This window comes from Mya arenaria, chromosome 13, assembly GCF_026914265.1.
Source record: "Mya arenaria isolate MELC-2E11 chromosome 13, ASM2691426v1".
NCBI classification, from domain to species: domain Eukaryota; kingdom Metazoa; phylum Mollusca; class Bivalvia; order Myida; family Myidae; genus Mya; species Mya arenaria.
Window position 1 is genome coordinate 3,800,925 of NC_069134.1, and position 20,686 is coordinate 3,821,610.

General features: G+C 36.8%; 2 protein-coding genes across 3 annotated transcripts; both read left to right on the forward strand.

Moving 5' to 3' along the window:
- Nucleotides 1-1,247: 1,247 nt before the first annotated feature.
- Nucleotides 1,248-16,154, forward strand: LOC128213691 (TLC domain-containing protein 4-B-like). 2 transcript variants are annotated; one of them, XM_052919697.1, is made up of 7 exons: nt 1,248-1,306; nt 3,895-4,133; nt 4,633-4,722; nt 8,265-8,323; nt 10,258-10,352; nt 10,687-10,760; nt 13,093-16,154. In XM_052919697.1, the coding sequence occupies exons 2-7, from the start codon at nt 3,952-3,954 to the stop codon at nt 13,397-13,399; spliced, it is 807 nt and encodes a 268-aa protein (XP_052775657.1). In that variant the 5' UTR covers nt 1,248-1,306; nt 3,895-3,951; the 3' UTR covers nt 13,400-16,154. The 2 variants fall into 2 exon arrangements, with proteins under 2 accessions (XP_052775657.1, XP_052775658.1); XM_052919698.1 differs by having other exon boundaries at nt 1,287-1,367.
- Nucleotides 16,155-16,303: 149 nt separating this feature from the next.
- Nucleotides 16,304-20,530, forward strand: LOC128213690 (TLC domain-containing protein 4-A-like). The gene is made up of 5 exons (XM_052919696.1): nt 16,304-16,671; nt 16,972-17,147; nt 17,347-17,596; nt 18,659-18,732; nt 18,897-20,530. Exons 1-5 carry the CDS (start codon nt 16,669-16,671, stop codon nt 19,201-19,203), a joined length of 810 nt encoding a protein of 269 aa, XP_052775656.1. The 5' UTR covers nt 16,304-16,668; the 3' UTR covers nt 19,204-20,530.
- The last annotated feature ends 156 nt before the right edge of the window (nt 20,531-20,686 follow it).

The following is a 20,686-nucleotide window of genomic DNA, read 5'->3' on the forward strand; positions in this document are numbered from 1 at the left end:
AGTTCAGACAAAGGTTTCATTACACTTTTGGTCATGAGCTCAGAGTGAATTTTGAAAAAAAGTCCCTAGTATCTCGTTCAAACGAGTTCATACTTATCTTGTTAAAATGTCCAATCGGATTCACATAATAATATCACCCGAATCATACATGCCATATTTCTGAGAGGCTTCCCAGGGAATTTTGGTCTGAATTCCAGGGAATTTTGATATTGCACCAGGGGATTTTTACGAAAATTTGCGCAAAATCTGCATTCATAATAATATAAAAATAAATACAGAAATACACTCAAATTCCAATAATTTTTGGACTAAATCATCCTGGTCCTTAATGGAATTTCAACCTCATAATGTAATTGATGCTTTCCACTGTCAACCTTAAGCAAGTTTTGAAAAAAAAAAAAAAATTCCAGGGGATATTGATCCCCGGCGGGGGACCAGGGGATGGGTCGAAATTCCGGGGGATTTTTCCCCGCCGGGGGATATGGCATGTATGCCGAATTCACGACATTGTAATTTAAACATGACTGAGACAAGAGATCATCAAACTTTTCCAATCCACGTTTATGCGCAGGCTTAATCGACATACTTGAGTCGTTTAAATGTGATATGCTAGTTACTTGAACAAGATGAGCAATTCAGTCGTAAGTTTAGTTGAAAAATTATATTGATGTTGTGAAAAAAATTTTTATTACATTATATTAATCGCTCTTTTTGGCACAACTCTATGCGAGAGTAGTGTCATGCGTTGGTAGGTAAAAAGGAATACCCAAAGGAAATCCACTTGTCCGGCTTGGTGAACACAAACCGAACATTTTAATGTGATTAAACCCACACGTATGTCACTTACTGTATATGCCACCGTATTAATGCCGTTTGAAACACCAAACTATAAATACAGACGGAAAATAAGCTTTTCTTTTTCTGGACATCACATTTTCAAGTTTTATTAACACTAAACATATATATTATATGTAAAGTTCTTATGGTCATTTTACTTATTCATTTTTAGCACAATTACATATAGCATGCTCATTTTAAAGTAACATCTTCTGCATGTTTTGAGATGTCATGTACATGTGCATGAACGCAGGAAAAATGAGAATCGACCCTTACATACATTTTAAGCTCTTAATTATCGATATTTTTATTTGTTGAAGTATACAGTATAGTGAGTTATAAAAGGTCGTCATGTTTTTATGTTTGAGTTTTTAAACTCGAGCAAGGGAAATCACTGCGTTTGAGATGGATTTACGTCAAAGAAACATACAAATTGTTGTCTGCTTTTCATGTGACGTTCCAAAGAACGGTACGCAGTTTTTATTGTTATTTTTGTAAAAAACATCAAGTTCAGTGATTTTCAGATAAAGGTTTTTATTTTTATAGCAATTGCTCCATCATAAATTTTATTACCTTTATTTAGAATGCATTTTAAGTGACAATATTAACAAGAATAATGGTTTGACAACATATCGGATAATCTTGTTTTCGGATGAGAGTAGAAAGATATTTATTATATAAAAGATGGTTGGTACTCATTCCAAGCTTTGACTTGAAAATCGAATTGAATCAATATTTTTGACTTTTTAATTATCTTTGTTATTTAAAGAAAAACAAGGAACTGATGTCATCATGTGACATTATGATCAACTGGCCAAAGGTCAATTGAACCAGCCTCTAACTATGAGCTATGAATCATTATTTAGCTCCCTGATTTATTCATCATCGTACTATTATGACTATCAAGCAAAAAGTGTATGTAGTACTCCAATAAAGAAATATGTTTTTCCTCTTCCTTAGGAAAAACTGCTTCAAATACAACTTTGTTGTATTCCAATAAATGTATAGGGACCATGTGTCAAAACCCTAATACAGCCCAGACAATATGTCACAATTTGCAAACGCAGACGACCCTGATTGCAAGACAATACAGTCCCAATCAGAGGCCAGATATATATGATAAGGCCTGGTTTTAAAAATCATTCAATTCTTGAAGTTCAAGGCAAACCTTGGAAGTTTATTCATTATTCATTGCTGCACTTAGAGTATATGTGTCAAACAATAACTTTGTCACTCACTGTCACGTGTAAGATTACCTACCATTCAAAGTTGAAGGTCAAACTTAGAGCTTTATCGTTATGGAATGCTTTTGATATGCATTTAGAACATCTATGTAAGAGCTGTAATTTTGACATGCACTGAGCGATCTTAAGTTAATTGGCACATGAGTTAGGTACATACATTTCGATGTCTAATGCAAAAGCCAAGGCCTCACCTAAAATTTCAAGGTGATTTTTAGAGTTTAACCATTACAGAATGCTGCATATATACACTTAAATAGAGTCTAGTTGATCTCTGTCAGAGCTGTACGTTTGTCATGCATGGAGATATTTTTAAACTTCTTTGCACATTGTCTTAGGTACAAAAAGATGATATGACTTGTGCAAAATCCACAACCCTACCTCTTATAGCATCACTATTGCACACTTGACGTCAACCATCATAGGGGCCAGCATATGCTTATAGTTCATGATAGCTCCTCCTGAATCATGGAAATATTAATAATTGCGTAATTGATTAAACTGGATTGCGCTTGAGGGGCATTCGTCACTATCTGTGACAGGTCTTATTTTAAACTTTACTTCACATTAACACATTTGATTTAATGCTATTATTTATTTCTTTATTAGTCCTTGACTATTGCAGGAAGTTCACATCATTTGCAACAGATAGAATGTCAATGAAGTGTAACTTGCGACGCCAAACAAACAAACACCAGATAGCCAAGCTTTCTGGCGTAATGAAACAAACACCAACAGATCCCTTCAGGGAAAAGCATGCTCTACCCTGAAGGGGTCCACTGGTCTTTATATACACTAACTTCTCTATTCTCACATAGCTCGGGCTTTGCTAATTTGCATATTACCAACCAAGTTTACATCCGGTATGAACGTACTTCTGTTTTATACGTAATATTAACCATCGGGAAAGCAGAGCGTAACTCACATCCGCCACATACAGCGGACCGTTACAGAAGTAAGAGCAAATGGATAAACCTAAAGCATGACCCTGACAAATAAAATGCCAGCAGCTGCTGGTCTAACAACTTCAAAAGTCATTAGCCCAGAAGTGCATATGGGAGTCACTGTCTTATAGGCTTGTCCATTGGGATCAAATGAATGCATGTAATGTATATTGTATGTACTTTCATAGTGAAGAAAAAATGCAGAAACTACTTGTTTCATTTATTTTTTTAATTCAAATAATGGTGGATTATATCCGGTTAAACTCATCATTTGAAACAGTGTGTTTTTGAAATAAATTTTCAATGTTTCCCTCATTTTAGGCTGCATGATTCATGTAAAACAAACAAAAGTAATCACACTTTGTGTCGTACAAAGCTGGTTAGAAAAATAATATATATATAAAATGTCTTTAGGCTACTAATTGGCACATTTTTCCAATTAAATATCTAACCAATTATTGATATTTTAATGACAGATAACATAAAAAAAATTATGAAGACAAGTACGAAATAAAGACAAAAAATGTTTGTTTCATTGTAAGATTCAATACATTTCATCTTGTGAACGTCAATCATTCTATTGCCTTTGGTGTCAACTTGGTTAAATATATTGCTACCTTACCCTGACACTAAGTAAACAAAACTTTCTGTATATCATGAATTATCTGTAAGTTATTTAAACATTTAAATATATGTTATCAGCTGATCTGCATTTGACTATCTCTTCTCTGGCTGTATGAAATGTTGAAGTCCATAGAGTAGGTTATTGACGTTTTTTTGTTGCTGTTTATTAACTGAAGTAATGTTTATCAAATTATACAGATTGTTTAGTAAAACTTAAACTGATCATGTATTTATTTCTTATCTTGCAGTATTTGTCAGACTTGTACTCATTGTGATGTCTGGTTTGTGACAGTGGTTGATGAGCGATGGGGCTGGAAGGGTTGAAACTGTCGGAGATTCCGATTGACTGGAGCTACTACCCGGTGTCAGGGGTCAGCTGTCTGGTTGGGCTGCTGCTGTACTATATTGCTGTGCCCGCATTCAACAGGGTCTTTATTCCAAGGGTATTTGACCTGCCTATCGGCAAGCAGATCTGGTGGTATAGCAGGTATGTGGTTGTTCAGTATGTGGCTTACTACTGTCCATAGTACCAGGGTTCACACTTACTCACATATAGCAGGTCCTGTGGTCATGATTACAAGCAGTCTCAAGTATGAGCTCAGACTCAAGTGGCAAAACTGCAAATCTTTTTTTCATTGTAATTTTCTTCTAGTTCTGTATTTAGGGTTAAAATTTGTGAATTTTATTACTCTTTGAAACTGACATTTAATTTTGAAAAAAAATGGAATAAAGACAAATTATATATTGAAAGCTATTTTCTGAGTCTAGACTTGGACTTTAGACTGTTTGAATCATGGCCCAGTACTCCCTTTTTTACTTTGGGACTTGCACTTTTTAAAAAAATATAAATGGGTGGTTTTATTTATTGTTTCTGAACTTTTCCCTTTGTACTTACTACTAATACTTGATGTAAATGAGAACTGTGTGTAATACAATGGATTGAGATTGAGGTGTAGCTGTGTTGACACATATTCTGTATGTTTCAGTGCCCTGTCTAGCATCCATGCAGTTGTAGTGAGCTGTCTGTGTGTGTACACTTTAGTCTTCAATTGGGATCTTATACAAGACCCTGTCTGGTAAGTGGCTCTTTACCCTATACCAAAATTATCTGCTCTGTAATATAAGGCTCTGTATCGTAGATTAAGACATTAAGGTGGCTCACACTATTGTAACAACATTATCTATGTCATTATCAGTGATATTGACACTGTCTGGTAGGTGGCTCTCACACAAGACCCTAGGTAGGTGGCTTTTATTCAAGACCCTATCTGGTAGGTGGGTCTTATACAAGACCTCGTCTGGTAGGTGGCTCTTATACAGGACCCTATCTGGTAGGTGGCTCTTATACAGGACCCTATCTGGTAGGTGGCTCTTATACAGGACCCTATCTGGTAGGTGGCTCTTATTCGACCCTATCTGGTAGGTGGCTCTTATACAAGACATTGTCTGGTAGGTGGCTCTTATACAAGACCCTGTCTGGTAGGTGGCTCTTATACATGACCCTGTCTGGAAGGTGGCTCTTATACAAGACCTTGTCTGGTAGGTGGCTCTTATTTAAGACCTTGTCTGGTAGGTGGCTCTTATACATGACCCTCTCTGGAAGGTGGCTCTTATACAAGACCTTGTCTGGTAGGTGGCTCTTATTTAAGACCTTGTTTGGTAGATGGCTCTTATACAAGACCCTGTGTGGTAGGTGGCTCTTATACATGACATTGTCTGGTAGGTGGCTCTTATACAAGACACTTTATTGGTAGGTGGCTCTTATACAAGACCCTGTCTGGTTGGTAGCTCTTATACAAGATACTTTTCTGGTAGGTGGTTCTTATACAAGACCTTGTCTGGTAGGTGGCTCTTATTTAAGACCCTGTCTGGTAGGTGGCTCTTATAAAAAGACCCTGTTCGGTAGGTGGCTCTTATACAAGACCCTGTCTGGTAGTTGGCTCTTATACAGGACCCTATCTGGTAGTTGGCTCTTATACAGGACCCTATCTGGTAGGTGGCTCTTATTCAAGACCCTTATACAAGACCCTGTCTGGTAGCTGGCTCTTATACATGACCCTGTCTGGTAGGTGGCTCTTATACAAGACCCTGGCTGGTAGCTGGCTCTTATACAAAACCCTGTCCAGTTCCTTGTCTGGTAGGTGTCTCTTATACAAGACCCTGTCTGGTAGGTGGGTCTTATACAAGACCCTGTGTGGTAGGTGGGTCTTATACAAGACCCTGTGTGGTAGGTGGGTCTTATACAAGACCCTGGCTGGTAGCTGGCTCTTATACAAGACCCTGTCTGGTAGGTGGCTCTTATACAAGACCCTGGCTGGTAGCTGGCTCTTATACAAGACCCTGTCTGGTAGGTGGCTCTTATACAAGACTCTGGCTGGTAGCTGGCTCTTATACAAGACCCTGTCCAGTTCCTTGTCTGGTAGGTGGCTCTTATACAAGACCCTGTCTGGTAGGTGGCTCTTATGCAAGACTTTGTCTGGTAGGTGGCTCTTATACAAGACCCTGTCTGGTAGGTGACTCTTATACAAGACCCTGTCTGGTAGGTGGCTCTTATACAAGACCCTGTCTGGTAGGTGGCTCTTATACAAGACCCTGTCTGGTAGGTGGCTCTTATACAAGACCCTGTGTGGTAGGTGGCTCTTATACAAGACCCTGTGTGGTAGGTGGCTCTTATACAAGACCCTGTGTGGTAGGTGGCTCTTATACAAGACCCTGTGTGGTAGGTGGCTCTTATACAACTCTTATACAAGACCCTGTCTGGTAGGTGGCTCTTATACAAGACCCTGTCTGGTAGGTGGCTCTTATACAAGACCCTGTCTGGTAGGTGGCTCTTATACAAGACCCTGTCTGGTAGGTGGCTCTTATACAAGACCCTGTGTGGTAGGTGGCTCTTATACAAGACCCTGTGTGGTAGGTGGCTCTTATACAAGACCCTGTGTGGTAGGTGGCTCTTATACAAGACCCTGTGTGGTAGGTGGCTCTTATACAAGACCCTGTCTGGTAGGTGGCTCTTATACAAGACCCTGTGTGGTAGGTGGCTCTTATACAAGACCCTGTCTGGTAGGTGGCTCTTATACAAGACCCTGTCTGGTAGGTGGCTCTTATACAAGACCCTGTCTGGTAGGTGGCTCTTATACAAGACCCTGTCTGGTAGGTGGCTCTTATACAAGACCCTGTCTGGTAGGGGGCTCTTATACAAGACCCTGTCTGGTAGGTGACTCTTATACAAGACCCTGTCTGGTAGGTGGCTCTTATACAAGACCCTGTCTGGTAGGTGGCTCTTATACAAGACCCTGTCTGGTAGGTGGCTCTTATACAAGACCCTGTCTGGTAGGTGGCTCTTATACAAGACCCTGTCTGGTAGGTGGCTCTTATACAAGACCCTGTCTGGTAGGTGGCTCTTATACAAGACCCTGTCTGGTAGGTGGCTCTTATACAAGACCCTGTCTGGTAGGTGACTCTTATACAAGACCCTGTCTGGTAGGTGACTCTTATACAATACCCTGTCTGGTAGGTGGCTCTTATACAAGACCCTGTGTGGTAGGTGGCTCTTATACAAGACCCTGTCTGGTAGGTGGCTCTTATACAAGACCCTGTGTGGTAGGTGGCTCTTATACAAGACCCTGTCTGGTAGGTGGCTCTTATAATGTAACAGGATTTTGTGTAATGACTCTTCTTCAATTCCCCTCCTGGGTGCCCAGATAAAAAAAAAATATGTTGCTAGACAATCATTTTAAGTCATTTTTAGAACTCACATCAATGTTTGATACAACTGCATTTTTGACTGCATTAAAAATGCATACATATAAGTTTACCATTTATACATACCGTATATCGATGTTAACATCACCATTTGAATAAAATTTTGAAATCATGTACATACATATCAAAGTTTTAGTATACAGTGAGTGAAACAGTTTATTTTAATTTAACTATCAGTTTATTATTCCAATTCAGTAAATGAACATTTAGTTTGATTTCATTCATATTTAGAATTTATATGTAAATATGAATATACCTCATCCTAGTGCAGCCAATAGTAATTTATTAACTTTTTACCGAAAGAACACTTTGGAAAAATTAAATTTCGAGGTTCATTTGGCTATGATATGTTCATTAAGAGAATTATTAATAAGATATGATACTGCAACTTGTTAAACAATTTGTTATTTTTTTATCTTTTCTGTTTTCATAAAGACAAATGTGATAAAACTTTAATTAGTCGTTTGCAGTTTGTACATATTGTCATTGTGATACTTTACTCCACTAATCATTGATGACAGCTGATTGATAAAATATACCCCATTCACAGTCATTTCCTAGAGCGCAGACGAAAGCAGCCTTCACTCATTAACAATAAATGACCAGGTTGTAGCTAAATTATATTTCCATAACAACAAATGTTTTTCAACATTGGTCATAATCAGCTCAACCCCAACTGTGGGTCTGGACAGATATACATGCAGAGTACATGTATACAGATATTGTAAATGCTAACAGATATTATACATGATGACTGATTTAACTGTTACTTGAAACACTCAAATGCTATTAACATATATTTATATGTACACACTGTTCGTTAGGTTTGTTACATGATGTTGCTTTATGTTTTCAGGGCTGACAGTAAAGTGGTGAAGACTACGTGTGCCATACTTATAGGATACATGATGGCAGGTGAGTGCAATAAGTGGTTAACATTCAAACTGAATAAGTGGCTTGATGCTGTGAACCTTGGAAGGTCAAATTGTTGTTCATGTACCAGTTTATCTATGTTCCTTAAAAGTTATATAATGTCACTGGCAGAATGATGGTCCAGTGGTAATGCATTGGGCTGTCTACCCAGTGATCTCCCATCCATTAAAAATACTAAAACTACTGTCTTGAAGAAGGATGGTGGATAGTTTATGAAACTTCAGACTATTGTGTATATGGCAGACATGGATTGCTCGTATGCTGTCACATTATTCTGACTAAATTATTTCAAGAGTTATGCCTCTCATTGATATTACAAAACAAAACTTTTGGGCTTGCATATTTGACCTTGAATACCGGTATATAACAGTTGGCTGTTTGAAAGTCTATCAAATTTCATACATTCACCTAGTCAATAACTTTAAATATGCCCCCTTCGAAGAAGAAGGATATATTGCTTTGCACATCTCGGAAAGTGTGAAGGTCGGTCCGTCAATAGACCAAAGCTTGTCCCAGTGATAATTCAACAATTCCTGGAAGTCTGGTCATCAAACTTGACATCAAGGTTGTGCCTAACCAGTAGATGACCCCTATTGATTATAGAGGTCATTGGGTCAAAGATCAAGGTTACAGTGACCTTGAATGGTAAAAGGATTTTAAACCTTGTCCGAGTGATAACTCGAGAATGCCTGCACCAATGGCTCTCAAACTTGACCAGATGAACCCTATTGATTTGGAGGGTCGTCGCCCAAGGTATAGGTCACAGTGACCTTGAATGATAAAAGGTTGGATGAATGATAACTCGACAATGCCTGCACCTATGGTCATCAAAATTGACTTGGAGGTTGGGCCTGACCAGTAAATGACCCCTATTGATTTTGAGGGTCAACGGTCAAGGCCACAGAGACCTTTAATGATAAAAGGATTTTAAAGCTTTTCCACGTGGTAACTCAACAGTGCCTAGACCTATGGTCATCAATCTTGACATGGAGGCTGGGCCTAATTAGTAGATGACTCCTATTGATTTTAGGGGTCAGTGGGTCAAAGGTCAAGGTCACAGCGACCTTTAATGATAAAAGGTTGTCCGAGTGATAAATCAACAATGCCTGCACCATGGCTCTCAAACTTGACTTGAAGGTTGGGCCTGACCATTAGCTGACACCTATTGATTTGAGGGGTCAAAGGTCAAAGTAATAGTTACCTTGAAGGCAAACTCGACTATTCCTGGACCTATAGTCATCATACTTGACATGAAGGTTTGGTCAGACCAATATATGACCCCTATTGATTTTAGGAGTCATTGGGTCAAAGGTCAAGGTCACAGTGACTTTGAATGAGGAAATGTTGTTTGAGTGATTACTTGACAATGCCTGCACCCATGGCCCTCAAACTTGACTTCGAGGTTGGGCCTGACATGTAGATTACCCCTATTGAGTTCAGGGGTCAGCAGGTCAAATGTCAAGGTCCCAGTGACCTGGAACGCAAAAAGCTTGCACCCATTGCCCTCAAACTTGACATCAAGGTTTTGGGTGACCAGTTGATGACTCCTGATGGATTTTGAGGTCATAGAGTCAAAGGTCATAACTCATATTCATCATTAAAATTTGTCATATTTACTTATTCCCGGCTCCGGAAATGATACATTTTTATCTGCAAATATCAGTCATCATCTGAACATGATTAAAAACTGTACCTACATGTACTATCCTCACACTTTGAATGGTCATAATCTTAAAACTGCATCAAAGGCATCCAATGGGTGCATAATGTTTGACAAAGATCTCTTGTTAATGGTATCTTTAATAACAATTGTTGAAAGTACATATAAAATTTCACCTGGGTTCTTATCACCTCCCAGAATATTACAGACAGTATGTCCTAATAGGCATGCAATCCTATCAGCCTGTTTATTCCAGACATGATAATCCTGGTGTTGAATCTGAACCATATTGGTGACCGAAGCTACGTTCTCCACCATGCTGCCTCAGTCTTTGCTTACTTCTATGTGACAGTAAGTGTTTGTGGAAAGCTTGGTATTTATTCTCTTATGTCATATGTTTCAAACAATCTTTAATTTGATATTTTGCAAAAGATGTGTGCCGGATTGAGTTTCAAACTCAAGAATTTATTGAATATTGGCACTGTATGTAGAAGAATCACAACACTTAATATTAACTATTAAGTTATCCCATTTGACAAGTGTTCCCTCTCCTGTTCTCTTCATAGATAAACAGCTAAAAAACAAACAAAACAAAAAATGAAAAAAAAAATACAAATAATATTTAAGTTTGATTAAAGTTTGTCATGAACATAAATTTGTTTTACATTAAAATATTTATTTTCAGGCATTTGGAGTGTATGTATTTTTTGCCAACTTCCGTCTAATGGCAGAGTTCTCCACAGTGTTTGTCAACAATAGGTTTGTGATAGTTATTTTCCTACAATGTCAGTATCTTGAAAACAGGGTCATTCCTAAATTGCCAGGTCTGACCGTGCCACAAAAATGTCGTGCTAAATATATGAATGAAAATTATTCCTGTTTTGTATTGCATGTATATCACATGTCATTATATATCTATTAAATGTAAGTATGAATGTAATAACTTTTGATGTGAGGTCTTAAATGAATAGCATTTCAAAATGTTCTAATATTTAGCACTTGAAATAATCAAATGATTTCACTTAATAAGTGTATTGATATAAAATATAACATTTGTCATACGATATGAAATTTATTAAACTTGTTTGCTAAAATTTATTAAAACTTGCCAAGGCTAAAATGTGATCAATTTTAGAAAGCTTGTTTAATTAATTCCATATTGAATGACAACTCATATTTAAAATATCCTCTATTTTATTTATCTGCAATTAATTGTCAAAAAGAATTGGATTATAATTCAGGGAACTCTCTATCTAACTACATACTGTTGTATCCACAGATCACTGTTGACTTCATTTTGACATAATGTAAATTGTTTGGATTATTTAAGCCTACAGTTCTTGCAATTTCCATGAAAACTAATGCATATGTACTTGTAACATGCATAACATGACTTGACCATTTTCTTTTATCAGAAATGTGAGAGTGAAAAGAAAAGACAAAAGAGAAGACTGTTAATTAAGTAAATGATTTCATTGTATTTAAGGATTGTCCCATTATGAAAACATTTTTTCTTGTGTTAATGCTGTATGAATGCAGTACGGCACCGCAGCAAACAAATTACATGAAGCGTGCTTGGTCATTTGCTCACGTGCCCTTCTGTGTTCATACAGCATAAACTCAAGAAAACATGCAATCAATACTTATATTTACATTTTAGAAGAAATATTCATGTGATTAAACATAAGCAGTATCTTTTGCAATGGAGTATTTGTTTTTAAAGAAGAGTAACAAACATGATACATTTGTATAGCTGATATTGTAGCATCGTATAGCATTGGTTAATGACATTCTGCTTATCCAATTGGAGCGCATTATTGAAATAAACAATGACATCATAATCCCTTGCGGGTTATACAATATGAATGTCAAGTTTTATCTACCCAAAGGACTAGGAAAATGTAAATATTTACACATGTATTTTTTGGATAACCAGGAGTAAATTTAGAATATTTTTCATGCCCAAAGAGATTAACACAGCATAAGAATCCATCTCATCTAATATTTCAGCAGATGGAATGAGTTTTTTATTTCATTAAATAACAACAACAATGTTGCAATATTTCGCCATGCCGTTTTATGTTACAACGATTTTGATTTCACTAAAAATGACTCAACCTTGATTTGGTGCATCGCTTAATTCTATTAAGGCTTTACAAAAAGTTATAATTTACATAGACATGAAGATAATCAGTTAATTGGTTTAATACAACATAACAAGCATGTGAATAATAATGGTTAAGTTTGATAAAGTACAATAAATCAGGAGACATTTCAAAGGGCTCTGGAACGTCTACCCTTGGTTGCCAGATCAATATATTTCTCAGTTCTCTAACCTTGTAAATTAATATAAAATAAATGAGTCAACTTGAAGATAAAACAAACTGTTTTTGTTTTATTGTGACAGTCCAGGAATTTTGTGACTGCTGCTCGTACATGAATATAACTCTTTATTTAAAGATAGTGGTATCTTATTGTTAAAAATGTATACAGATATAGCTGCTGCTTGCAGGTTGTTGGTTGGTCTATTTTTACATACACATGTCTGTTTTAATGTTCAAGTTAAAGCTATTCAAAAGCAATGATTCAAAATCAAATGAAACATGCTGTTTGTATGTGAAAATGTTTTGATATACTTTTGACAGTTATAGTTAGAATGATATTTTATTTCATGCATGTCGGTGAAAGAATTAAAAATATTGGTGGATGATAACATTTGATCATTCCAGTCTGTACAGACAACTTGGGACTATTTTTTTCCATCTTTTATAAGATTTGCTTCCCTTGACATGGAAAGTACATGTATGTAACAAGTACATGTTTGTTGTCGTCTGTAGTGCAGTAATATACACATTGACCGAATCATATAGAATTGTCAAAATCAAATTATGCAATAGTTTTAATAAGATTTGTTATAACTAGAATGATATTATCAATGTGTTTCTCTTCAATAATTTGTTTTGGAAAATTAGATTTGGTGTATAAATTACTTACTTTTGTATTCACTAACACAAAATGTGAAAAATATACTTTGTAAAGTATCATTTATCTATAGCCAGTTCTATATCTCATCTTAAATGTTTTGTTACAGATGGATGTTGGATGCCCTGGGTATGAAATCCACAAGACTTTATTTCTGGAATGGAGTTGTATTGACTGCAGTGTTTTTTGCCTGCCGTATCGTAACGTTGCCACCCTGCTGGTACCTGATATACACGATTATCGGCACGGATGGTTTTAACCGCACCGAGGGTGCTAGATACGTCCTGGTGCTGTCTTGTATTGTGTTGGATACTCTCAACATTCTCTGGTTTTACAAACTCTTGAAAGGGGTTGTCAAGCAACTACAAAAGGTTGACTCTAATAAAAACACTGTTGCAGATTTGAAATCCGAATAAATAAAGTGATCGAAAATGAACCTTTATAGCTCACAGACTATGCTGTTTTCACAAAGAATCAAACTTGATGTTTCAAAGACTGAAGTGAACTGATAAAATTGTGTTTTGGACTTACTAGTAATCATTAACATGTAAATTATGGTGTTTGCTGAGTCTGCATTTTTAAATTAGTCAGTAATAGGTGGTCTATTGTGAGTTTTAGTGAGATATGGTGTCCTCATGTAGAAATGGCACAAGTTATCACCAATTGTGCAATATGTACATACACCTCATCCACACTTTGTTAAGGTTTGTTGGAGTTTTAGACAACTAGCGGTACTGTGATAGATTTGCACGAAATTGGATGTGTTAAAATTTTTGAGTTTCCATTCCATGGTTGCTAGATGGCAGACTTACGACTATTATTATATGATGAAGTAAGTGAGAGTATGAGAAGACAATTCACAATGTTATTTTGCTTTAAATATTAACCCTTAGATAGATTGTTGTTTTCGTTAGTTTTTAATCATGAATTGTATATTTCTATTTTTGAGATTTTGAGGACAATTAGTGGTACAAATATTGAAATGCTTTGTTAAGCTGACATTTGATGTTGAACCACCCTGATACAAATATTCATAACTGTTTAACGAATGGAGAGCTTCACCAGTCACATGATAATTCTGTATAAACAAATGTATGTTGACTTGGAATAAATATATTCATTTGAGAAACAAAATAGGTAGCTATCAAGGGCAGTCGTCAGCATTCTGTAAATGAGCTGACATGACATCACAAAACAAGGCATATTAATGGCATAATTTTACATATCACTCAAAATAGATATTGGTGAAGGTGGTATACCCCTTAGGTCATGCGTTTGTGCCCCACATTCTCTTGTTCACTCAAAAAGTACATGCAGTACTGATTTGATGATGTTTACCCAGGAAAATTAAATTCACATTGATTCTGATAAGTTCTGTGACACCTTGGAATGTGCTCACTGTTAATTTCTGTGCTTTGAATGTTGTCTTTGTTAAACATACCGATATAAGTTGAGTTTTTTCAAAGCCATAGATACATTGGTATTGTAGAACACTTTACCCTAGGCCATAGCTCTAAACCCTGTCAAGATATTCAAATGAAACTTGGTAAACATGTTGCCAGAGACAGAAGGCAGATTAATGGCAAGGCCCATAAATCTGGCTGTACTTATTGTAAAGATATGCACCTTGACTTGGCCATAATTTTATAGCCATTCAAGTTGTTACACATGTTATTTGTGATTAAATGCATATGTGCTTACTTACAGACAAGTGTTGCCCTTGATAGTTTGAAAATGCCATGCATAAGCTTTAATTAAGCTTTATCCTAATAAGCATTCAAGATATTCACATGAAATTACTGTACATTATATCAGTGAGAATGTATACATGGGCAGCAAGTTCCATAACTCTTGTTTAAATCATTGTTGAGTTATACCCCTTTATAAGAACAGACAACATGCATTCATGCCGCGGCAAACATATATTTGCTTGCATACTGGTATTTTATTGTTTGTTCTCTAAATATTGACCCAATTTTAAGCTTTTATCATTCCAAATTGATTTTAAACGTATATTTTATATGTTTGATTTCATCAAATTTTAAGGTAAAATTTGAGAAAAAGAATGCTGTGAACCGTGTTTATTAACAACAAGAGCCATTTTCAATGTGCTGCATAAACAACTGTTGACTCATACACGCAGAGCTTTTTCAGATCTTTGTTGATTAATTTATTTTTACCAGGGTAAAATGACAGAACATACACAAACACATGTATAAAGAGTCATACTATAGTCATACTATAAACTGGTCATTTCAAAAACAAGCATTTACCAGTATTGTAATAACAAGTGCTCATGTACATTGTTTAACACCAAAACGAAGATGGCATTTTTAAATTTATTTGTTAATGTATAATGCATGAAGCAAGATAACTGTGTTTGTTGTTATCGACTTTATAAAGTTCTCTGACCTCATGACTTGTGAAGTCAATAGTCATTTTTGTGTTCAGGGTTTGCCTGTTGAGTGCCAGTCCATTAATTCTGGATTTGTAGATTTTGTCAGAGTATTTTATTTTTTTATTGCATAGTGCATGTATAACTATTAGTTGTTACCATCTATCTGATAACAACACAAATCAGGAAACTACTGACACACTTTCATAAGCTTTGATGTTATTATTTTATTGAAACATTATTGCTTTATAATCACATAATCGTTATATTCAAAGTTAGCATATCAAACGTTTTATAATATATAACTATGTTGCTATTTGAAACAAACCAATAGGCAGTTTGTATTATTAGAAAATGTGTTTATCATCCCAGTATTTACAGTAAAATATGGTGGATATAAAGAACATGGCCCTGTCACACAGGGAAGGACATACACTTTGGACTGGAGTCTGTTTGAGAATTTTTTTCCACTTTTACAAAACAGCTGATGGTTTTAATTTTCATGCCCATTTGTGTTTAACAGTTCACAAGGTGTACATTTTGTTCCGTGTTTTCCATGTTACCTAACACTTTATGACATTGTTATAAATATAATGTCAAGTTTATCATGTGGCATACATTTACCATGTTCAGTGAATGTCTGATTGCTTCACGTGTAGTGGCACTTGAACCTTGGTATTTTAGACTGTTTTTGTATCTTATGCTCTTTGCCTAGTTAATGCTCTTTGCCTAGTTAATATTCTGTTTCCTCATGAATAATAAATGTTGAAGATTTATTTTGTGTAACGTTTTGTAATTATAGTTTTATCGTAAAAATAAAAGTGAGTTATCTCGTAATGGGCGTTTCAAAACACAAACATACAAAGTTACGTTAAAAACTTATAGCAATGCTTGATTGAAAGTTGTTACGTGAAATCTTGAAGCATTTCATATTGTTGGATTTGAACATTAAACTAATCACGAAGGAAGGAAGGAAGGGTCAACTAGATGGATCACAATACTGAGGTTGTACATACAGTACGATAAACTCTCATCCCTGGACTGGGATGAGGCGCAGATGTCACTAGTCTTGATATCGTACATGTATATAACTTTCAACTTTACACAGCCATTTCATCAGTGATAAAAGAAATAAGTGCAAGTGTACGTTCGATTACGATTACATTTAGTAATCATAACAATGTCAATACAGGTATTATTTCGGTGTGTAAACAAATGTTTTAACGTTCGCATTTTAAAACTGACAACCCAAAACTCGGAAGCTAATGCAGTTTGTATTTCTATAAAGCCATGGTAAGTTGTTTTTGTAAAACCCTCTATTCGAACAAATATGGTATTTTTAGTTAGTGATACGAAATGCGTAAACGTCGAGCATCATATTGGTTAATTTTTTAAATAATAGTTGCAATATTATGTCTCATGCACGGTTGGAACGTGTTTTGTTGTTGTTGTTTTTGGAGAAAATATGCAGTAAAAGTCGTTCATCAGATATACAGATATCAGAAAATGGGACATGCACATGCTAATTGGTCGGAAACTTGGTGTTTAGGTAAGCCTTCATTGCTCATATTTCTACATTACCTTCCGCCACAGGAGCGGTACCGAGCGCAGGAGTTACAGTACGACCCAAGCTACCTGCTGGCCGGGGGCGTAGCCAGCTTCCTGCTCAATATCCTCTTATTTCGGTTTGTGAGTCCCAGCGTGTCCGCCTGTTTGTCGCCAGCATACACCCGCCTCCCGAGACACGTCCGAGCAGAGTGGGACGATAGGTACTGATTCTGGCAAGTTTAATAACGATTGTCTTGGACACAAAGAACGCCTTGAACTAGAATATTCGTATTCGTCAACAAATATGCAAACATTATAATACAAAAAAAAAACAACAACACAAAATTGCTTATCATTGTATTTATATAGTATCATTTTTATGTCCATAACTAAAATAACGCAGAGGTTCATAACGCACAGGTTTATCTCAAATGTGAACGCCCTGGTTTCCATCGCCCTGTCCTCCTACACGCTACTCTGGGACGCCGGGATGCACGAGGACCGCGTCTGGCACGACACTTTTGCTGCGCGCCTCGCATGCGCAGTAGTGGTTGGCTACATGGTAGCTGATCTCGCCTGCATGGTCGCCTGGTGCCGTGTGAGCCGCGGCGAGATTGCCGGCTACCTGTTTCACCACGCTGCCACAATCTATGCATACTACTTTATTTCTGTAAGTCACTGGCCACGATGAAACCTATCGCTCAAAGTTCGTGTAGAAGCAATGATACAATGAACTTCTTTAGTTTTCAAAGTAGTATGATTATGGTGACTTACTATGTTGTATCCTTGCCGATATCACTGAGTTCAGTTATAATGCGCCCTCTCGGTATATTGCTTTGCAAATGTCGCTCAGTCGATCGGTCTGTCCGCAGACCAAATCTTGCCAGTACGCTTCATCATAATGTTCTTAAACTTGGTCATGACCAGCAGATGACCCCTATTGATTTCGGTCAGTAGGTCAACGTGTTGACCCGGAATACAAAAAGTGTGTCCGACTGATAACTAGAGTGTGCTTGGCCATCTCATGCTTAAACTTGGTACGGAAGTTGGTCGTGACCAGTAGATGGCCGTTTTGATTTAGAGGTCAGTAGGTCAAAGGTCACACTCGCGGTGACCTTGAACACAAAAAGTTTGATCAATTGATAGCTACGGTAGCTATGGTCCTCGACGTTGTTGGAGAGGTTGGTCCTTATCTGTAGTTATGTATTGATTTGTTAGATCAACAGATCAAAGGTCAAGGCCACCAGATTATTTTATCCTTTTCGCCAATAATGTAACAAATAAAATAATAACAATGACCACCGCTATGGTCATCCTTCAATACAGGTATTTAAAAATGATTTTTAACTAAAATGTTTGCTTGCCTTATTTTATTATCCATTTAACTAATTCACCACCGTCAGGTGATTTCACAGTTATTTTACTGGAAACTGTAACTCATCAACTCCTATTGTTACAATATATAGAACTGGTCACAAATTAATCCTACTGTCCTCAAATCTGTATGGTTTTGACCATACCCTTAAATCACTCGACGGACATTAAATCTGAAATAATTACTCATAGGGGAGGCATACATGTATTATGCTTTACAAACATCTATTGCGCTCTTACAATAGCTATCCGCCCAACAAGGCCCAATCGGGGACATTTTTCACGTTACTGTGACAGCTCACAATATTCGAAACTTGCATCATCTAAGTCATCTTCACGTTATCCTAATGTATTGCAGGCTTATGGGGTACTTTGCTATTTCGGGATGCTACGCCTGATCGCAGAGGCTTCCACCCCAACAGTGAACCAAAGGTACTAGACAAAACCCTCTCAAATATGACCTAGTACTTTATATTTTGAACGTTATGTTGAATAATTTCTCTGTAAATCTTTACTACAGCTCACTTAAAATGCTTAAAACTTATCCATTGTTCTGCATATTACAATGTTCCTCTATTTCTTTCACGTGTTTTGAGGTGGTATTTTGACAAGCTGGAGTACTCGCGGTCACGTCCGTTGGTGGTGCTGAATGGCTTCCTCATGGTGGCGACGTTCTTCTTGTTCCGGATGTGTGCCATGCCGGTGTACTGGTTCCAGGTGTGGCAGGTGGCCGGGAGTGAGGCGGTGACACGGCTCGGCCATATCCGGGCAATCATGTTCGTGCCCACGTTCGTCCTGGATGTTCTCAACACGTTCTGGTTCTACAAGATGTGCCGGGGCTTCATCAAGGCCATACGGACTCTCAAAACCCCGCTCAAAGACATGGAACGGAAAACTGTCTAAAATACTACTAGTATTTAAGAATGTTTCATTCTGTGACAAAACTATGATTTACTGGTGGTGCTATTATGGACCAGCAACTGATCGAGTGTGTCGGTTTCTTTGGTGCATTATGTTTGCGTGTTCATTTCAATGCACTTTTACTCAGACGTGTACTTACATTTATCAATCTGAAAATGTAGCAATTATATGTTTAAATAGTTCTAATACATGTACATATTTAAGAAAACAGTCATAGTAGCAAATTACGATTCAAACTCCCCTGTAATATTAGAACCTCCGATCAAATGTCTTAAATACGTCAACAAGTTTACTATTAACTCATTAATTACTGTCTTAAATGAAAATGTTTGAAACCAAACGCGTTCAAAACAATATCGCTCATTACGGAATATTCTATTTTTGAACATTTAAATGGAAATTTTCAAGGACTGAAAATACCCTGTATGTGTCGGGTTCAAACATAATACATAGGAAATTAGGAATCGAACACTACAAAACTATTTAAGAACCTGATACCACTGTCCTGGACAAAACAACAGCTATATCAAGTTTATCAATGTCAATTTCCATTAGTTTGACCTTTCAGTCTTAGCCTTAGTTGTCAAAATATGATAAGAAAATTCCAAAATACTCCATTTGTAATCAAACATGTCTTTTTGTTTGCCTTGTGCTGAAAATTGGTTGTCAATGAACCAATCCATTTCCCAAACCATGCACTGTCAAGTCACTTTTCAGTCCGCAATAATGGAAAATATTTTTCATTATGTATCCTTAAATTATATGAAACAAACATGTTTCAAAATATAAGTTTATGGTTTCTACGAATTCTGCCCTCATGTCAAACAATATTGTTAAAAAAATCTATCGCTGATCTCAATGAGCGTTCCGTAAATATGATATAGAAACAAATTAAAGGGAACAATCGGATAGGCAACGGCAGGGGCTGGAGATGATAAGTCATGCCGTCAAATCCTTAATTCAGACTGTTCACATTAATGAGCTGTTCCAAATGCACAATATGCGCACTGCATATGGACATTTAAGATTCAGGTCGGAACAAGCCGAACAGGAACGCGCGCCAGTCTGGTGCAGAGACCGTCCATTTGGCGGGCTGCCGACCTCTCGCTGAGCGAGGAAGGTAGTCCGGTCATAGCCGACCCATTGTTTCGGTTTGCCATTGACAGGCCTTTTGTTTTAGAACATTTAATTAGAGAGTTATCGCGGTATCAGGTTGTCATATTGGTAACACGATAGACCGCCGGTGGTAGAATCGTTTATCGTTCAACTATTGTTTTATTTTAAAAGTAGAATTTAAATTATTTATACACATAGTAATTAGAGTTGACCGATATAGTTTTATGACGTGAATACTTGTATATTTTGAGTGTTGGCAGGTTACTGATAGACGTTTGTTCAACGCAAACCTTGATGTGGAAAAAGAGTCTTTCATGATATAAAGTTCATCTATAGTTAGATAGACTGA